The 20,930-nt window shown below is 40.7% G+C and overlaps 1 protein-coding gene across 2 annotated transcripts in view; it reads right to left on the bottom strand.

Annotated features, from left to right (window-relative positions):
* The window catches only part of Tbc1d8b (TBC1 domain family member 8B), a 109,566-nt gene that overhangs the window by 35,605 nt on the left and 53,031 nt on the right, over positions 1-20,930 (bottom strand). For both annotated transcript variants that reach the window (XM_060375697.1, XM_060375698.1), the window contains exons 8-10: positions 3,757-3,906; positions 2,590-2,740; positions 1,825-2,039 (exon numbers count right to left, since the gene is read on the bottom strand). In XM_060375697.1, the coding sequence (XP_060231680.1) occupies positions 1,825-2,039; positions 2,590-2,740; positions 3,757-3,906 (516 nt within the window). The remainder of the gene's footprint in view (positions 1-1,824; positions 2,040-2,589; positions 2,741-3,756; positions 3,907-20,930) is intronic.

Raw genomic sequence — 20,930 nt, 5'->3', positions numbered from 1 at the left:
TTGATATGAAGGTATGTGCCTAGTCTTAATTGTTAGTTGTTATGTAATGTTCGGCTGATATGGCTGGGAGGATATCAACCTTTTCTGAAGGGAAACAGAAGAGGAGTGATCTGGCGATAGGGGAGGTGTGGGGAGGAACAGGTAGGATCCGAGGGAGGAGAAACTGTAGTCTCAACTCATTGTATGAGAGAAGAATAAATTTAAAAAATTTAAATTCCTAACTAATTCCAAAGTACCCGGTGATTTCTCTATATACACTGATGTTTTATTCATCCTTCACTTTATTAAATGGTATATGACTTTACACGTATTCTTTACTTACCTCTATTTATTATTATTATTTATTACAATGTATTCACTTTGTATCCTGGCTGTATGTAGTCCTCTCCCTCATCTCCTCTCAGTCTCACTCTTCCTCCCTCTTTTTCTTTTATGCCCCTTCCCCAATCCACTGATAGGGGAGGTCCTCCTCCCTTTCTATCTGATCCTAGCCTATCAGGTCTCATCAAGTCTGGCTGCATCAACTTCCTCTGTGGCCTGGTAAGACTGCACCCACACACACATACCCAGGGGGAGGTGATCAAAGAGCTGGCCACTGAGTTCCTGTCAGAGACAGCCCCTGCAACTCTTACTAGGGAACCCAATTGGAAACTGAGTAGTGTATGGGCTTCCTCTGAGCAGGGGTTCTACGTCCTCTCCATGCATGGTCCTTAATTGATTACCTCTATTTTTATTGGGCTTTCACTTAGCAAGTTTTTGCTAGTTCTTTCACTTAGCAAGTTTTTAAACTCCATTTCTATATGCCCAAAATTCACCAACTGCCATGACCTATAAGTGCTACCTCTTCCATGAAGCCTTCTCTGATCCTCCCAGATGAAAATGTATTCACGCAATATTTTGTGTCCTGTTTTTCAATTCCTTAATGAATTATTAATTTAACTACCTATCTATTGTGTATGGATGCATATGTACATGTGTATTCGGACATGCTCTTCTGTTGCAGGCACATGTAAAGGCCAAAGGTTAATGCCGTGGGTTCTTCCTCAATTATTATTTCCACTTCATTTTTTGAGACATGATTTTTTTTTTTTTTTTTTTTACTGTACCCAAAGCTTGCCATTTTAGCTAGACTGGCTGGATAGCAAGCCCTCAGGATCCACTTAATCCCACCTCTCCCCTGCTCTAGGGTTACAGCTCATTGCTGTACCTGGGGCTTTTTTTTTTTCTTTTTTAACACCAATGCTTGAAATTCAAATTCAGGTTCTCAGGTTTACACTGTTACCCACTGAGCTACACCTTCTCAGGCCTGATCTATATATTTTTAATGACAAGATACTTATGCGATATATCTTCATATAGCAAGTATGCGACACACTATCTTCTACAGACACATAATTTACACATATTTGTTAAATGAAAAAAAATGAGATGACTCAGTGGTTAGGAGCTCTTGGTGCACTTCAGAGGATCTGAGTTCAATTCCCAGTGCCCATGTTGGGCAACTTACAAATGTCTGTGGCTCCAGCTCCAGGAGATCCAATGGCCTATTCTAGCCACCAAGGGCACCTGTACACATGTGGCAAATACTCTCATGTATGTATTACACACATACATGTAAATAAAAATAATTTTTAAAGAAAGGAAATAGTAAAATATCGATACTTTAAAATGCTCCCACTATCATCCTACTTGTTTTAATTATAGTCACTATCAATTTCAGCCATACCTCTGTTCTCATTAGCATATGTCAACATTCTGGAATTGAATTTAATAATATTATTTGAGATATGCAGATAGTATTTGGAAATCACAGTGAAGTTATACCTGGCAGTATCCTATTTTGGGATTTCTATATGCATACGCTGTCAGTACCCGCCTCAGAGCAGATATGCCAGTATCACTCTGAAATGCTGGGTGCTCAGGCAGGGAACGACGCAAATCACGTTCAATTTCCTCAGTAGCCAGGTTGCAGGTCCCTAAGGATTGTTCAACCACTTCAGCATAATAGCCGGGATTAGTAGCCATGTCATTAACAGCACCTGCAAAGGCAATTATACAAAAAGAATAATAAAGTAAAGCTAAGATTTGCATATAGTAGTATATTTTTTATTTTTACCTTGAAGTTTAGGCTTAGGCTAAAATAATAGCTGAACACAAAAAAGAAAAAAAAGATGAAGGAAAAGAAAATGAAGGAAAGGGAAGCATTACATGAGAGTCTAGAACAGCAAGATAATTTTCAGAATAGCATTTCCATGAAATTTTTTCCTTTAATTTTGCCTTGATGCTACAGATATGTACTCTACACCCCCAATTATATATTTTATGTAGATATATTTCATATATTAATATAATGATATATGATAAAATATATAAATATATTATAAAAGATATATCAATTATATATAATTTTATATCTTGACTAATGAATTAATCTTGCCAGATAGTAAATATGTAGATACTTAGGTAAGCACATGTAACTACATCTTTGTCTCTTTGACTATTCTGACCTCATGTCTTAGCTACATTTGCATTTAGAACATAACTCCTAGAAAGGACATACTAAATAAACGAATCAAATAAATGTAATACCTGAGAATAGCATCCAGAGCTCTCCTCGTAAAGTCTCTGGAATCCCTCTTACAACCAGATCTCGGGTCTTTTTTGTCCGGAACATGGTAACACCACGCCCACATTCTGAAAATAAGATGTTCCATGATTGTTCCTTCATCTTTTCTTTCAACTGCAATAGAAAAACCAAGGCAACTAAACAGTGAAAAATTAATTTATTTAAAATAATTTGTTTCTTCTGTTTTCCACAAGACAATATATGCAGAGAAAAAACTTAGAAAATCAAAAATCATATTCACAGGGTAAAACATTGGACCCTTAACATTAAAAAAAGAATAAACCCATGCAAACCCAACAGTTGTAATTTACTATCATTACTAGTTAAACTCTTAAAAGTCGCCAAAGCATAAGATCTAGGAGGTAAAAGCTTCGAACCACCATTCTTCCACAAATCAACTCCATTTTACCACAGATTATTAGAAATCCATGTAAACAGGGGGCTGGAGAGATGGGTCAGAGGTTAAGAGCACTGATTGTTCTTCCAGAGGATCATGGCTCAATTCCCAGTACCCACATGGCAGTTCACAACTGTCTGTATCTCTATTTCTAGAGGCTCTCAATACACCTTAACACCTAAATACAAACATACTACATGCAGACACAACATCAATGTACATAAAAATCAATAATTGTTTTTCAAGATAGGGTTTCTCTGTGTAGCTCAGGCTGTCGTGGAACTCACTCTATAGACCAGGCTGACCTCATACTCACAGAGATCTGCCTGCCTCTGTCTCACAAGTGCTAAGATTAAAGGTGTATGCCACTCTTGCCTGGCCCAACATTTCCTCTTTTATCTTCACTACTGATAATAGTTTGAGTGCTCTGGAACCAAACAAGGCATACTTCAAACCTCAAAAGTAAACCTTTTTATTTTGATACCATTTAATCCAGTGTTTCTCAACCTGTGTTGACAAAAAACCTTTTATAGGGTTCACCTAAGATCATCAGGAAACACCCATTAACAGTATGATTCATAACAGTAGTAAAATTACAGTTATGAAGTAGCAATGAAATAATTTTATGGTTAGGGGTCGCCATAACATGAGGAACTGTATTAAATGGCTGCAGCATCAGGAAGTTTGAGGACTAATGCTCTAACCCATAGATGTAATTATTTTGTTTCCTTACCATTTTAGAATCAACATTCTCCAAATTTTGAGGGTGAAATACTGTCATTAAGGCCTCAGTGTTCACAGTTTTGCTATACTCTTTTTGAAATGTCAAAGGATGCTCCTCAAAATTATCAGATGGGCTTGTAGAGTCAGAATCAACAGCAACCTGAAAAAGAAAGTAGGAATGTGATTGTCCTAAATGTGTCTTCACACGTTTCAATGAGAAATTTGTTGAAATGGAGAAGTATATCTGGGGCAGAGGGAAGGTGGGGGAGGGCTCACACAAGTGGAGAGAGGGAAAACTATGGTCAGGATGTAATGTATGAGAGAATAAATTAAATTTAAAAAACAAAAAATGTGTTAGTATTCTGTCTGTCATTCATAATCCACAATCTAAGGATATACTAAACATTAAGGAAATGTCTCGGAAACGATTGAGTTTGTCAAACAAAGTAACCTTGGAGACCACACACTCAGAATCTCAATGAGCCAATGCCTCAACAAAAGCAACAAAATACTGTCAAATACTTAAACCATTTCAGAACGCCACAAGTTAACCAAAGGCAAAGAACTACTTTATTTATTCAAGGAAAACTAATGAAGGTCAAGGATATATCTCAGAGGAAGAGTGACTGTTGAGCAAGCTGAAGACCCTGGATTCCATCCCCAGCATATACAAAAGAAGAGGGTGAGAGAAAAGAAGCATCAGAAAACAAAACAAAAACCCTCACGGACCTCAGTAAGAAGAGCAGAGTCTGAAAGGATTTAATTTGAAGCTGTTCCTGCCCAAACTGCCTAATAGCCATGAAAAGCTAGCAGTAAGACAACCAGTGTAATGTTTTGGACTTTCCTCTAAGTACCATCTTATCCTCAGCACAGTCAACATTTGATCAAACTGACAGCTCCTGGCAAATCTCCACTTCCAAGGTGTTATTTGATTTGATTCACAGCTCTGCTCTGAAAAAGAATCCCATTTCCAGGGCATAACAGAAAACCCCAGTGGCCTGCTTCTAACATCACAGCTGTTTACCTCTGCAATTTCATTTTGGGGAAGAAAGCTAGAATTCTGAAAGGAGGTTTTAGATAAGAAAATAACCACGTGGAACTCTGAAAGATTTAGATATGTTCCTGGCTATCTAGAAGTGTGCATACAAGTGCACTGCTCTGAGCTGCCCAAAGAAATATGTGTGACAGACAAAAGTCTTTAGTGATTCAACTCTGGCTATCTTTGAAACCAGGAAATGGAAATTAAGGATGATTTATAAATTTCTGAAGTTTGAGTAACATTTTCACACAAAATATTTTGTTGTATAAAAGATAAAAGAGTTGGGCTGAAGAGATGGCTCAGAGGATCAGAGCACTAGGTGCTCTTCCAAAGGTCCCGAGTTCAAGTTCCAGCACCTACATGGTCGGTCACAACCATCTATAATGAAATCTGGTGCCTTTTTCTGGCATGCCGCTGGCAGAACACTGTATATATAATAAATAATAAAAAGATCTTTAAAAAAAAGAAAATCTAATCTCCCACCCACCACAAAAATTAAAGACTTAAAAGCACTTAAGGAAATCTAACCCATATTTGGGATGATTACTCAACTCAGAAGTTTACCCTTGCTTTAAAAAAAAAATCAAGAACTTAAAAAGAACCAGCCAACAGATTATGATCTTGAAGGTGACTAGTTGTTTGATTTTGTATAAAAACTTTATAAAACAGGTATTACCAACATATCTAAAGAGTTGAAGAAATTATGTTTAATAAAATAAAGGACCCAGATGTTCTCTTCTCACAGAGCCTCAAATGAAGGGTCAAAATGTTTTATCCAAAGGTCAGGGGGCAAATATTTTTAAGTTTCATGAACTATAAATTCCATAATCAATTTTCCCATTATGGTATTAAAGCACTCATTGACAAAATTAATTGAATGGAATGTCTGTGATTCAAAACTTGATTTACCAGAACAGGATATAGGTTGCCAGTCTTCATACATTAGGGACCTGGGATACTATATGAACTTTGCAGAGTGAAACTTACTGGTATTATTACCCTAGTCAACTCGCATCCAGCTATGATCTAAGAAATAAGTGCTTATAATGTTAAGATTCTGCAGATTTAGGAGTAGGTTTTTTTGTGTCATATACCCTATTAAGCAACGGTAGATGATGGGTCTTAAAAAAAAAATCTCGTAGGCCTGGGGATATGACTCAGTTTGTAAAAGAAAAGTACAAACATGAAAACCCAATTTTAGATTCCCAGAGCCTATGCAGAGCTGGATGCAGTAAAACATGTGTGTAATCTTTGTACTTCTAGGCAAGGTGACAGGTAGACACAGGTGAATTTCCAAAGCTTACAGAGCAGCTAGCTTGGTGTCCATAGAGAACAAGAGTGACTGCTTCAAACAAGGCCACACTTTCTTAATCTTCCACTGAAATATCTCCTCAGCCTGCATTATCTTTCCTTGAATAAATATTTTAAAGTCATTCTTTACCTTTCATTAACTTGTGCTGTTCTGAAGTGGTTTAAAGATTGACACCAAAGCTGACCTCTGACCTTCACAGGGGCACTGTGGCTTTGTATTGCACATGTGTTTGTGCTGCACATGTACATGTGAGCATGTATACACAGGTCTTAAAGAGAAGGTAGCACTCATTTTATGCCTTGACAGGTAAGGCACTGTACTGGTAAGCAAGGTGAAGAGTATTCTAAAGATAGATAACCCATGTGAACCAAATGACAGAAGACTAGAATGTAGTGTTTGCATTGAAAGTGGGATGTAAAAGGTGGCCACCAGAAACTAGAAACTGGTAATTGAATGTTCTAATAACAAAGCAAAGGGAAAATAGAAATGTCCTGTGTTCTTGGTGGCAACTGTCTGCTAACATACTTTTACATTTATCTCCATTTCTATACCTTAACCCAAGTATTTATTCTATGTTTAAATCCCTTCTTTGAGGATTTAATGAAATGTTTGTTTGTTGCATTGTACAAAGAGGTAACAGGCCCTTTTGGCAAGAGTACAAGATTGTTTATTTAAGGCAATGGCATGTGAAGAATAAACCAAGGATCTCATGCTTATAGGACAAACAGTCCACCACAGGCTACATCAAGGGACAGGCCCTCAGGGACAAGCTATGGGAGCTACATAGGCATAGCTTTAAATCTTGCTCTCTCAAGGAACAAACTATTAAACACAAATGAGTTATAATTCGTTGGCTTTAGAAATGCATTGTTTCATTCTCAGTTTCTCCACAGAACAAGACAATTGTCAAAACAAGATCTAGCTTCTAGGCAAAGCTAAAAGCCAGATCCACTATTAATAAAATAGTAAAATCTTAAGAGCACGACTAAAGAACCTTTTGATAAGATATCTTAAAGGTCAAGCTGGTGCTTCCCAGAACCTTTCCTATGCTTTGTTAAACATTAGAAAAGAGTAATCTTGTACAGGAAGTCAAGGAAACAAAGACTTGCAGTATGGTTGTTGGTTGAATGGAAAGCAGAAAGTATTTACAAGGATTCATAAGAAACCCACATAATTTTAAATGAACTATTTGTGGCTTTTATTGAAAGAATCGAGAGAACACAAGAAAAAATGATCTGATAAACAGTAGGGAAAGGATACAATAAGATAGCCAATAATCATACAAAAATATTCAGCTTCATACAACATTAGCTAATTGTATTTTTAAAAAATCCACACCTATTAAAATCAAAACTTACAATACCAAATGACTACGAGGATGTGAAACAAGAACTCTCTCTCTCTCTTTCTCTCTATATATTACAATTCATAAACTTCGTATCCTCTCTGCCACCCCTCTCTCATCTCCTCCCTGTCCAACCCACCCTCTCTCTTCTCCCCCTATAATTCTCTCCTAATCCCCTGATAGGGGAGGACATCCTCCCCTTTTATCTGATCCTAGCTTCTCAGGTCTCATCAAGGCTGGCTGCATCATCTTCCTCTGTGGCCTGGCAAGGCTGTATACCACACCCCCAGGGGGAGGTGATCAAAGAGCTGACCACTGAGTTCATGTCAGAGGCAACACGAATAATGTACCCCTTATTAATGAACCCATTTGGAAACTGAGCAGCCTATGTGCTTCCTCTGAACAGGGGTTCTAGGTTCTCTCCATGCATGGTCCTTGGTTGGAATATCAGGCTCTGCAGGGGTCCCTGGGCCCAGGTTTTTTGGTTCTACTGTCTCCTTGTAGAGTTACTGTCCCCTCTAGGTCTTTCTATCTCCCTCCTCTTCCATAAGGATTATGGCACTCTGCCCAAAGTTTTGCCATGAGTCTCAGTATCTCCCTTGATACCCTCAGGTGGTTAGAGTTTTCAGTAGGCTCCTGTTTTGTTCCTTGTCTTCTGCTTCCCATGTCTATCCTGTTTGTCTTTCTGAATGGAAATTAAGCATCTTTCCTAGGGTCCTTCTAGGTGTTTAGCTTCTTTAGGACTATAGATTTTAGTATGTTTATTCTATATTATGTGGCTAATACACACATATAAGTGAGCATATATCATATGTGTTTTTCTGCTTCTGGGTTATCTCACTCAGGATGATCTTTTCTAGTTCCCACCATTTGACTGCAAATTTCAGGAGAACAAAAGAACAGCCTGCAGACTGGAAACAGATCTTCACCTACCATCCATCTGAGAGAGGGCTAATATCCAGAATATATAATGAACTGAGGAAGTTAAACAACAACAAAACCAAGTAATCCAATTTAAAAATGGGGTACAGAGCTAAACAGAGAATTTTCAACAGAGGAATATCAAATGGCAGAGAAACACTTAAAGAAATGCTCAACATCCTTAGTCTTTCAGGAAATGCAAATCAAAATGACCCTGAGATTTCACCTTACACCCATCAGGATGGCTAAGATGAAAAACTCAAGGGATGATGCATGCTGGAGAGGATGTGGAGAAAGGGAAACCCTTCTCTATTGCTGGTGGGAATGTAAACTTGTACAACCACTTTGGAAATCAATCTGGCGCTCTCTCAGACAATTAGGAATAACGCTTCCTTAAGTTCCACCTATACCACTCCTAGGCATATACCCAAGAGATGCCCCACCATTCAATAAGGACTTTTGTTCATAAGGACTTCAGCTTCATTTGTAATAGCCAGAATCTGGAAACAACCAAGATGTCCTTCAATGAAGGAATGGATACAGAAAGTGTGGTACATTTACACAATGGAATACTACTCAGCAATTAAAAACAAGAAGCAAGAACTCTTACTCATTTCTGGTTAAAAAAAAAGGGGGGGGAGCCAAGATGGCGGCGCCGGGAGAGCACCACTTCTGAGAAGTAGGACAGCACTCTCCGTACAGAGACCAGGAGACTAAACTCGGGGCCCTGAAACTACATCGATCCTGTTTCCCAGGTGAGGGGAGGCTCCCACAGCCTGGGAATCGGTCAGGTCCACTCACGGCTACCCGGCCAGAACCCGGAAGAAATCCCCGGTAACACGGGCTTTGGGTCTCCGGGCTGGAGCCACAAGCGGGCGTGTCCCAATCACTTTCCCAGGCTGATCCGTGGGCACAGGGGTACCTGACACTGGGAGTCCCAGTCGCGGGGGGACCCCACGGGGAAGCAAGGTTGCGGGTCTGATCGCTGGTCACCCAGTCTTTCCCCGGAAGGTCTCTGCCGCCATCACAGCCGAGCTCCTGCCCCGCGCAGAGAGCTGCTCGCTCAGCTCAGCTGTACAGACAAGCTGCACGCCTCAGTACAACAGGGACTGGGAACCCCTGTCTGGAGAGGACCCCACAGAGAAGGAAGAAACCGTGCTGCTGGGGTCAGCTAGGGAAAGTCTAGCAGACTACAGATCGCAAACAGGTGAGTACGGCCAGCCATCACAAATCTGGGCCCAAACAGGGAGCACAGAGTGATTGGAAACTCAGCTCCCGCAGACTAGCAGGTGGGCACACGCTCCGCCAACCCAGAGGCCTGCTTTGTATCAACTACTCCTTACAGACAGAACTGAGTGCCCCAAGACACCAGAGCAGTACTCACACACCACAGATTACCTCTTGGGTTCTGGGGCACAGAGCCCCAACCTCAGACCTACAAAAGACAGGGAACCCTGAGATCAACCCCCAGATACTGCTCCAAGGGGCAACCAGTTATCCCTAACAAAACCGACCAAACCACGGGACACACAGGTTACAGTAGCTGAACACTAAATTTACAGCAAGAAACCCAGAAGGAGGGCAGCTGTCTCCAGGACTTCTCCCGGTGAGAGAAGAGCCCTCTTGACTAATCAGGACCACAGTTACCACCCAGGTCTCTATGCCTGAGGTGAGCTGTAGCAACTCCTAAAAAACACCAGACATCCAGGGACTATACCCAAAAATCTGGGAAGGCTTCCTTGAGGAAAAACCATCTTCCTGCCAAAGGGATTCTCTCCACTACAACAGTCCAGGAACAACCAGAAACTAAATTCAAACAACTAAGATAGCCCAATGGGTAGAGGACAGCGTAAAAGTTCAACCAACTAAAGCCAGAGCATTATGGCATCTCCAGAACCCAGTTATCCAGGGGCAAATAGCCCTAGACACCCCAGCATAAATGAAATTCAAGGAGACGACCTACCATCTATGCTCAAGAAGATGATAACAGAGGAAACAAATAAAATACGAAAAGAAATAGAAGAAGCTGCAGCCAAAAAGTATGTGGCCTTGAGAGAGGAAATGCTTAAATCACTGAATGAAATAAAAGAAACAGTGGATTGTTCAAACAAACAGCTGAAGGAATTGATGGAAAAACATGAAAATACAGACAGACAGGGGAAGGAAACCAACAAAATAGCTCAAGACCTGAAGATAGAATTGGAAAAATTAAAAAAAAAAACACAAATGGAAGAAATTGTGGAGAGAAAGAACTTAGGAAAGAAAGCAGGAACTACAGAGGTTAGCATAACCAATAGGCTACAAGAAATGGAAGAAAGAATCTCAGGTGTGGAAGATACAATGGAAGAAATATATGCATCTCTCAAAGAAAATGTTAAATCTAAAAAATTCCTGACACAGACCGTCCAAGAAATTCAAGACAACATAAAAAGACAAAACCTAAGAATAATAGGAATAGAGGAAAAAGAAGATTCCCTGCACCAAGGCCCAGAAAATATTTTCAACAAAATCATTGAAGAAAATTTCCCCAACTTAAAGGAGAGGCCAATAAGAATACAAGAGGCTTATAGAACACCCAATAAATTAGACCAGAAAAGAAAATTCTCCCGCCACATAATAATCAAAACAGTAAGTATACAGAACAAAGAAAAAATACTAAAAGCTGCAAGAGAAAAAGGCCAAGTAACATATAATGGCAAACCCATTAGAATCACACCTGACTTTTCAACAGAGACTATGAAAGCCAGAAGGGCCTGGACAGATATCATGCAGACCCTACTGCTACTATACCCTGCAAAACTCTCAGTCCTCATAGATGGAGAAAACAAGATATTCAATGACAAAAACAAATTTCAACAATACCTACAAACAAATCCAGCATTACAGAAGACACTGGAAGGGAAAATACAACCCAAGAAAGCTAGCTACATTCAAGAAAACACAGGAAATAAATAACCCCACTACAGTAAAACAAAAAGCAACCAAGCACACAACAATATGACCACAGCCAACATCAAATTCAAAGGATCTAACAGCCACTGCTCATTACTCTCTCTCAATATCAATGGACTCAACTCTCCAATAAAAAGACACAGACTAACAGAATGGATGTGTAAACAAAACCCAGCAATCTGTTTTATACAAGAAACACACCTAAGTCACAAAGATAGACATTACCTGAGGGTAAAGGGATGGAAGACGGCTTTTCAAGCAAATGGATGCAAGAAGCAAGCAGGAGTAGCCATTCTAATATCTGATAAAATAGTCTTTCAACGAAAATTAATCAAAAGAGATGGGGAAGGACACTTCATACTCATCAAGGGAAAATTCCACCATGAAGACATCACAATTCTGAATATCTATGCCCCAAATACAAGGGCACCCACATTTGTGAAAGAAAAATTGATAAAACTTAAACCACATATAGATCCCCACACACTAATAGTGGGAGACTTCAACACCCCACTCTCAACAAAGGACAGGTCAACTAAACAGAAATTAAACAAAGAAACAATATCTATAACAGAGGTCATGAATCAAATGGACCTAACAGACATTTACAGAACCTTACACCCAAACACAAAAGAATTTACCTTCTTCTCAGCACCTCATGGAACCTTCTCCAAATTAGACCACATAGTTGGTCACAAAGCAAGCCTCAACAAATACAAGAAGATTGAAATAATCCCTTGTATCCTGTCTGATCACCATGGAATAAAGCTGGACCTCAGTAACAACAGAAATAGCAAAAAGCCTAAACACACATGGAAACTGAACAACTTGTTACTAAAAGACAGCTGGGTCAGGGAAAAAATAAAGAAAAAAATTAAAATCTTCCTAGAACTCAATGAAAATGAAGACACAACATACCCAAACTTGTGGGACACAATGAAAGCAGTGCTAAGAGGAAAGTTCATAGCACTAAATGCCTTCAAGAAGAAATTTGAGACAGTGCATTCAAGCAACTTAATGGCTCACTTAAAAACCCTAGAAAAAGAAGAAGCAGACGCACCAAGAAGGAGCAGATGGCTGGAAATAATCAAACTCAGGGCTGAAATCAATCAATTAGAAACAAATAAAACAATTCAAAGAATCAATGAAACCAAGAGCTGGTTCTTTGAGAAAATCAACAAGATCGACAAACCCTTAGCCAAGCTAACTAAAAGGCAGCAAGACACCATCCAAATCAACAAAATCAGAAATGAAAAGGGGGACATAACTACAGACACTGAGGAAATCCAAGCAATCATTAGGACTTGCTTCAAAAGTCTATATGGAACAAAATTTGAAAATTTAAATGAAACGGACAATTTTCTTGATCGATTCCACTTACCAAAGCTAAATGAGGACCAGGTAAATCAATTAAATAGTCCTATATCCCCCAAGGAAATAGAAGCAGTCATCGAAAGTCTCCCATCCAAAAAAAGCCCAGGACCTGACGGTTTCAGCGCAGAATTCTACCAGACATTCAAAAAAGAGCTAACTCCAATTCTCTTCAAACTATTCCACAAAATAGAAACAGAAGGAACATTACCAAACTCATTCTATGAAGCCACAGTCACCTTGGTACCTAAACCTCACAAAGACCCAACCAAAAAAGAGAACTTCAGGCCAATCTCCCTTATGAACATTGATGCAAAAATACTCAACAAAATACTTGCAAACCGTATGCAAGAACACATCAAAGATATCATCCACCATGACCAAGTAGGCTTTATCCCAGGTACGCAGGAGTGGTTCAATATACGGAAATCCATCAATGTGATCCAGCATATTAACAAATTGAAAGAAAAAAACCACATGATAATCTCCCTAGATGCTGAAAAAGCATTTGACAAAATCCAACATCCATTCATGTTTAAAGTATTGGAGAGATCAGGGATACAAGGTACATATCTAAACATAGTAAAGGCAATACAGCAAACCTATAGCCAACATCAAACTGAATGGAGAGAAACTTAAAGCAATCCCGCTGAAATCAGGGACAAGACAAGGCTGCCCACTCTCTCCCTATCTCTTCAACATAGTTCTGGAAGTCCTTGCTAGAGCAATAAGACAGTTGAAGGAGATCAAGGGGATACAGATTGGAAAGGAAGAAGTCAAATTATCACTATTTGCAGATGATATGATAGTATACATGAGTGACCCCAAAAACTCTACCAGGGAACTCCTACAGCTGATAAACACCTTCAGCAAAGTGGCCGGATACAAAATTAACTAAAAAAAAAAAAAAATCAGTAGCACTCCTGTATACAAAAGACAAAAGGGCTGAGAAAGAAATTAGGGAAACAGCACCGTTCACAATAGCCACAAATGACATAAGGTACCTCGGAGTAACCCTAACCAAGGAAGTCAAAGACTTGTATGAAAAAAATTTCAAATCTCTGAAGAAAGAACTAGAAGAAGATATGAGAAGATGGAAAGATCTCCATGTTCATGGCTTGGCAGGATTAACATAGTAAAAATGGCCATCTTACCAAAAGCAATCTACAGATTCAATGCAATGCCCATCAAATTACCAACACAATTCTTTATAGACCTGGAAAGAAAAATTCTCAACTTCATCTGGAATAACAAGAAACCCAGAATTGCTAAAACAATCCTCTACAATAAAAGATCTTCCGGAGGTATCTCCATCCCTGATCTTAAGTTGTACTATAGAGCAACAGTTTTAAAAACTGCATGGTACTGGCATAGAAACAGAATGGTGGATCAATGGAACCGAACAGAGGACCCAGAAATAAACCCACACACTTATGGACACCTGATCTTTGACAAAGACGCCAAAACCATACAATGGAAAAAAGATAGCATCTTCAACAAATGGTGCTGGTCTAACAGGATGTCTACATGTAGAAAAATGAAAATAGATCCAAATTTGTCACCCTGCACAAAACTGAAGTCCAAGTGGATCAAAGACCTCAACATAAAACCAGACACATTAAATCGGCTAGAAAAAAAAAGTGGGAAATACCCTAGAACTCATTGGTACAGGGGAAAACTTCCTGAACAGAACACCAACAGCACAGGCTCTAAGAGCAACAGTCAATAAATGGGACCTCATGAAACTGAAAAGCTTCTGTAAAGCAAAGGACACTGTCATCAAAACAAAGCGACCACCTACAGATTGGGAAAGAATCTTCACCAACCCTTTATATGACAGAGGACTCATATCCAGTATATATAAAGAACTAAAGAAGCTGAAAAGCAGCAAACCAAGTAATCCACTTAAAAAATGGGGAACAGAGCTAAACAGAGAATTCTCTGTAGAGGAATACCGAATGGCAGAGAAGCACTTAAAGAAATGCTCAACCTCACTAGCCATTAGGGAAATGCAAATCAAAACAACCCTGAGATTTCACCTTACACCCATGAGAATGGCCAAGATCAAAAACTCAAGTGACAACACATGCTGGAGAGGTTGTGGAGAAAGAGGAACACTTCTCCACTGATGGTGGGAATGTAAACTTGTACAACCACTCTGGAAATCAATCTGGCGCTTTCTCAGACAACTAGGAATAGCGCTTCCTCAAGATCCACCCATACCACTACTGGGCATATATCCAAAAGAGGCTCAAGTACACAAAAAGGACATTTGCTCAACGATGTTTGTAGCAGCTTTATTTGTAATAGCCAGAAGCTGGAAACAACCCAGATGCCCCTCAACTGAAGAATGGATGCAGAAATTGTGGTACATCTACACAATGGAATATTACTCAGCAATGAAAAATAAGGAAATCATGAAAAACGCAGGTAAATGGTGGGATCTGGAAAGGATCATCCTGAGTGAGTTGTCCCAGAAGCAAAAAGACACACATGGTATATACTCACTCATATAGACATACAATATAGGACAAACCCACTAAAACCTGTGCATCTAAAGAAACTAAGCAAGAGAGAGGACCCTAACTAAAATGTCCAATCCCCATCCGGAAAGGCAAAGAGGATGGACATCAGAAGAAGAAGAAAACAGGAAACAACCTAGGAACCTACCACAGAGGGCCTCTGAAAGCCTCTGCCCTACAAACTATCGAAGCAGATGCTGAGCCTGATGGGCAACTGTTGGGCAGAGTGAATGGAATTTTAGGTAAGAACTGGGAAATATTAAGAGCTGGAGAGGACAGGGTCTCAGCAAGGAGAGCAACAGAACAAAAAAATTTGAACACAGGGAACTTCCCAGAGACTCATACTCCATCCAATGTCTATTCATAGCGATAACCCAGAACCCCTGCACAGATTTAGCCCAGGGCAGTTCAGAGTCCATTTGGGTTACATAGTAATGTGAAGAGGGACTGCCTCTGACATAATCTGATTGGCCTGCTCTTTGATCACCTCCCTCTGGGGGGGGGAGCAGCCTTACCAGGCCATAGTAGAGGACAATGCAGCCACTTTTGATGTGAACTGACAGACTACGATCAGAAAGGAGAGGAGAACCTCCCCTATTAGTGTACTTGGGGAGTGGCATGCAAGCAGAGGGAGGTGGGAGGGTGGGATTGGGAGGGGAGGCGGGAGGGGCTTATGGGGGGATGCAGAATGAATAAAGTGTAATTGATGAAAAATTTAAAAAAAAACTAATAAAATGAATATTATTCTCAGTTGAATTAAAAAAAAAGTGGAGTACAGAGCTAAGCAGAGAATTCTCAACAAAGGAATATTGAATGGCAGAGAAACACTTAGAAATGCTCAACATCCTTAGTCATCAGGGAAATGCAAATCAAAACAACTCTGAAATTCCATAATTCCATCTTATGCTGATCAGAATGGCTAAGATAAAAACCTCAAGTGACAACACATGCTGGAGAGGATGTGGAGAAAGGGGAACCCTCCTCCATTGCTGGTAGGAGTGTAAACTTGTACAACTACTTTGAAAATCAATCTGGTGCTTTCTCAGATAATTGGGAATAGCACTACCTCAAGATCCAGCTATATCACTCTTGGGCATATACCCAAAAGATGCCCCACCATTCAATAAGGACATTTGTTCATAGCAGCTGTATTTGTAATAGCTAGAATCTGGAAACAAGCTACATGTGGATTTGGAGTGGATACAGAAATTGTGGTGCTTTTACACAGTGGAGTAAAAAATTCAGCTATTAGAAACAAGAAAATCATGAAGTTTGCAGGCAAATGGATGGAACTAGAAAAGATCATCCTGAGTAAGGTAACCCAGAAACAGAAAGACAGTCATGGCATATACTCACTTATAATGGGATATTAGCTGTATAATATAGGATAAACATCTACAGACCTAAAGAAGCTAACACTGAGGAAGATCCTAGGGAGGGTGCTTAAATCTCATTCAGAATGACAAAAAGGATAGACACCAGAAGTGGTGGAAGAGAGGAAACAGGACGGGAGCCTACTATAGAGGGTCCTCTGCAAGGCTCCACCCCCCCCCAAAAAAAAGCTGAAAAGCAGAAAACCAAGTAATCCACTTAAAAAATGGGGAAGATAGGTAAACAGAGAATTCTCTGGAGAGGAATATCGAACGGCAGAGAAGCACTTAAAGAAATGCTCAACCTCACTAGCCATTAGGGAAATGCAAATCAAAACAACCCTGAGATTTCACCTTACACCCATGAGAATGGCCAAGATCAAAAACTCAAGTGACAACACATGCTGGAGAGGTTGTGGAGAAAGGGGAACCCTTCTCCACTGCTGGTGGGAATGTAAACTTGTACAACCACTCTGGAAATCAATCTGGCGCTTTCTCAGACAACTAGGAATAGCGCTTCCTCAAGATCCACCCATACCACTACTGGGCATATATCCAAAAGAGGCTCAAGTACACAAAAAGGACATTTGCTCAACGATGTTTGTAGCAGCTTTATTTGTAATAGCCAGAAGCTGGAAACAACCCAGATGCCCCTCAACTGAAGAATGGATGCAGAAATTGTGGTACATCTACACAATGGAATATTGCTCAGCAATGAAAAATAAGGAAATCATGAAAAACGCAGGTAAATGGTGGGATCTGGAAAGAATCATCCTGAGTGAGTTGTCCCAGAAGCAAAAAGACACACATGGTATATACTCACTCATATAGACATACAATATAGGACAAACCCACTAAAACCTGTGCATCTAAAGAAACTAAGCAAGAGAGAGGACCCTAACTAAAATGTCCAATCCCCATCCGGAAAGGCAAAGAGGATGGACATCAGAAGAAGAAGAAAACAGGAAACAACCTAGGAACCTACCACAGAGGGCCTCTGAAAGCCTCTGCCCTACAAACTATCGAAGCAGATGCTGAGCCTGATGGGCAACTGTTGGGCAGAGTGAATGGAATTTTAGGTAAGAACTGGGAAATATTAAGAGCTGGAGAGGACAGGGTCTCAGCAAGGAGAGCAACAGAACAAAAAAATTTGAACACAGGGAACTTCCCAGAGACTCATACTCCATCCAATGTCTATTCATAGCGATAACCCAGAACCCCTGCACAGATTTAGCCCAGGGCAGTTCAGAGTCCAATTGGGTTACATAGTAATGTGAAGAGGGACTGCCTCTGACATAATCTGATTGGCCTGCTCTTTGATCACCTCCCCCTTGGGGGGAGCAGCCTTACCAGGCCATAGTAGAGGACAATGCAGGCACTTTTGATGTGAACTGATGGACTAAGATCAGAAAGGAGAGGAGAACCTCCCCTATCATTGGACTTGGGGAGTGGCATGCAAGTAGAGGGAGGAGGTAGGGTGGAATTGGGAGGGGAGTAGGGAGGGGCTTTATGGGGGGATGCAGAAAGAATAAAGTGTAATTGATGAAAAATTTTAAAAAAGGGGAAAAAATAATTTAAGAACCTTAAATAACTTTCAAAAGTGGAGGAAAACACGGAGTTAGTCAATTTACATAGAGCAGGTCTCGCCCCTGGGGGCAACGGTCTCCTGAACCTACTCAGACCTCGGACACTACCACTGCTAGTTCTAGAACTGATGCAGGATGTTCCAACGAGGGGGTTAAGGCTTCCCATAATATTTCCTATAAGCCCACACCTGTTTATATCCCCCATTTTTATTCATTATTAGCCAGATAGAGCCAAGTAATTGTGGTAATGATACTTGCTTTTTTGCCCAATGCTGGAATGCTAGTAAATTTACTAGCTGGTTACTCGCATGCCTCACTGGGTGCCTGTGCCCGTTGATGCCCCTCACACTATGACTCTCTTCAAACAGAAAAGGGATCTTGGAATTACAGCCGCCATTGTTACTGCCATCTCTTTGGCGGCTGTTAGAGCTATCACCACGGCATTAGCCAGGAGTCATACTGTGCAGACTGCTCAGACCCCGAATAATCTTTTAGCCAATGTAGCTCATGCCTTAGATGTACAAAAAGAAATTAATGCTCAACTAAAAGGAGGCTTGATGGTGTTCAATCAGAGGATTGACCTCGTGCAGGAGCAAATTGATACCCTATGGCAAATTGCTCAACTTGGCTGTCAATGAAAGTATGTTAGAATTCGAGTCACTAGCATACAACAAGAGAATTTTTCCTGTGCTGCAAATCTGTCTAAACAATTGTCGAGCTATATTTTAGGTAATTGGACTGGAGAATTCGATACTACGATGGAGCAGCTGAGAGTGGCCATTGTCACGGTAAATTCTACCAGAGTGGACGCAGGACTAGCCACAGGATTATCATCATGGATTGCTGCAGCCATGAATCATCTGAAGGAATGGGCGGGCATGGGAGCATTAGCAGGCCTTCTGGTGTTGGTCTCCTTGTTTTGCCTGTGGTGTATATGCAAAATTAGAGTCTCACAACAGTGTAATGCAGCCATGATCATTCAGGCCTTTACAGTCATTGAAGCAGGACAGTCTCTCCAAGCATGGTTGGCTACCATAAAAAGCTAAAATGTTACGCTCAGGATGTGAGGCTAAGTACTGCACTCAGGGTCACCCAGAGAAGAGCATGTCTGATTGCATGAGGGTTGATGCCCCAGGTCCCGCCTCTGAGAAAAAGGTATCAGAGGGGTCTGATGCTCTTTGGGTGGATGACACTTAAATGAACATCAGTACAAAGTCCCAATTTATTTCTAATATCAGAGATCAGACCTCTACTCTTGCCTGATGCGTCTAAAACAAAAAGGGGGAACTGCAGAGAGCTGTGTAATGCTGCGCCTTAAAGATGGAGCTGGTTTCCGCCTTCCACCTTCCCGATGGTGAGTGCTCTCTGTCATGAACAACTCCACATTTGGCTAAGGCCAAGGATCTGGCTTGCTTCCATGTATGTGGACCTATCTTCATTGCCCACATGGCACGCTGGGGTTGGCTACCCAGAGGCTATTTAAGCTGTGGGCTGGCTTTCCCCAGGGTCAGATGATTGTGCAAGGTTCCTGAATAAACTGCATTGAAAAAAAATTAGCTTGGACTAAAGCACAAATTAAATAAACAACAAACAGATATGGGTTTAAAAAAAAGAAGAACAATATAGCTACTTTGCAAAATGGTTTGGCATTTCATACAAAAGTAACACAGTTTTAACATACAGTTCAAAAATTATACTCCCAATCATGAACCCAAATGAAAATTATGATCTGTATAAAAACACACATGTGGATACCCATAGTAATTTTACTCATTAACTGCTTAAATCCAGAAGCAAGCAGGTGTCCTTTAGTGAACGAAAAAATAAATATTCTGGTATACCAAAAAATTAGGTACTTTTTAATCACTAAAATTGATGGGATATCAAATCACATTGAGAATGGACAAGAGTATCTAGCTAAGTGAAAGAAGTCAATTTGAAAGGCTATATTTAATATGCTTTAGTTCTACACCATTTTGGAAAATATAAAATGGGGAACGCAAGTTGGCAGTGCCAAGAAGATACTGTGTTTGACCAGCAGGACAGCAGTGACTGCACAACAACCAACAGACTTAATTCTGGGCCCAAACACCAACGATTGTGCTTCCCAGGGGAGAGAAAACCCCACAGTGTAAGAAACAATCTGGCCCATTCTCAGGTCACCCAGCTAAACCCTGGAAGACTTCCTGGGTCCTGGCAGTTGCTCAGTTGCCAGCCCAGAGCCACAAGCTTGCATGCTCTGATCACCATCCCAGATGGAAGTGTGGGCTCTGATCACCATCCCAGACGGAAGTGTGGGCAACGCAACAGCAGAGACTTGGTTTTCCAGTCCAGAAAAAACCCCACGGTGAAGGAAGCAATGGGACTGACTTCCGGTCACACAGACAATCCCTGGAAAAGGACCCTGGCTCTGGCAGGTACTCAGCTGCCAGCCCAGAGACCTGTCTGAGCGACCAACTCACCATCCCAGAGAGAACTGTAGGTGCCAGTGCACCAGAGACTGGGTTTCTCTGTTAGGAGGAAACTCCATGCTGATGGAAACAGCAGGTCCAACCTCAGGGTACGCAGCTGAACATCCCCCGCACCCCCTAAAAGTTCTAGTGAAAAGTTCACGGGTTCTTGTAGGCACCCAATCACCAACGTGGAGCTGCTCGCCTGTGCCTGCATGCCCTACTCACCATCCCATTCTAAACTGTGGACATCAAAACCCTACAGACTGGGTCTCCCTGTCAGGAGGAAACCCCACAGTGGGGAAAACATCAGGTC

The sequence above is a fragment of the Meriones unguiculatus genome, chromosome X (assembly GCF_030254825.1).
Source record: "Meriones unguiculatus strain TT.TT164.6M chromosome X, Bangor_MerUng_6.1, whole genome shotgun sequence".
Taxonomy (NCBI): Eukaryota; Metazoa; Chordata; class Mammalia; order Rodentia; family Muridae; genus Meriones; species Meriones unguiculatus.
The sequence above is the reverse complement of the archived record's forward strand: the minus strand, read 5'-3'. Positions and strand labels throughout refer to the sequence as shown.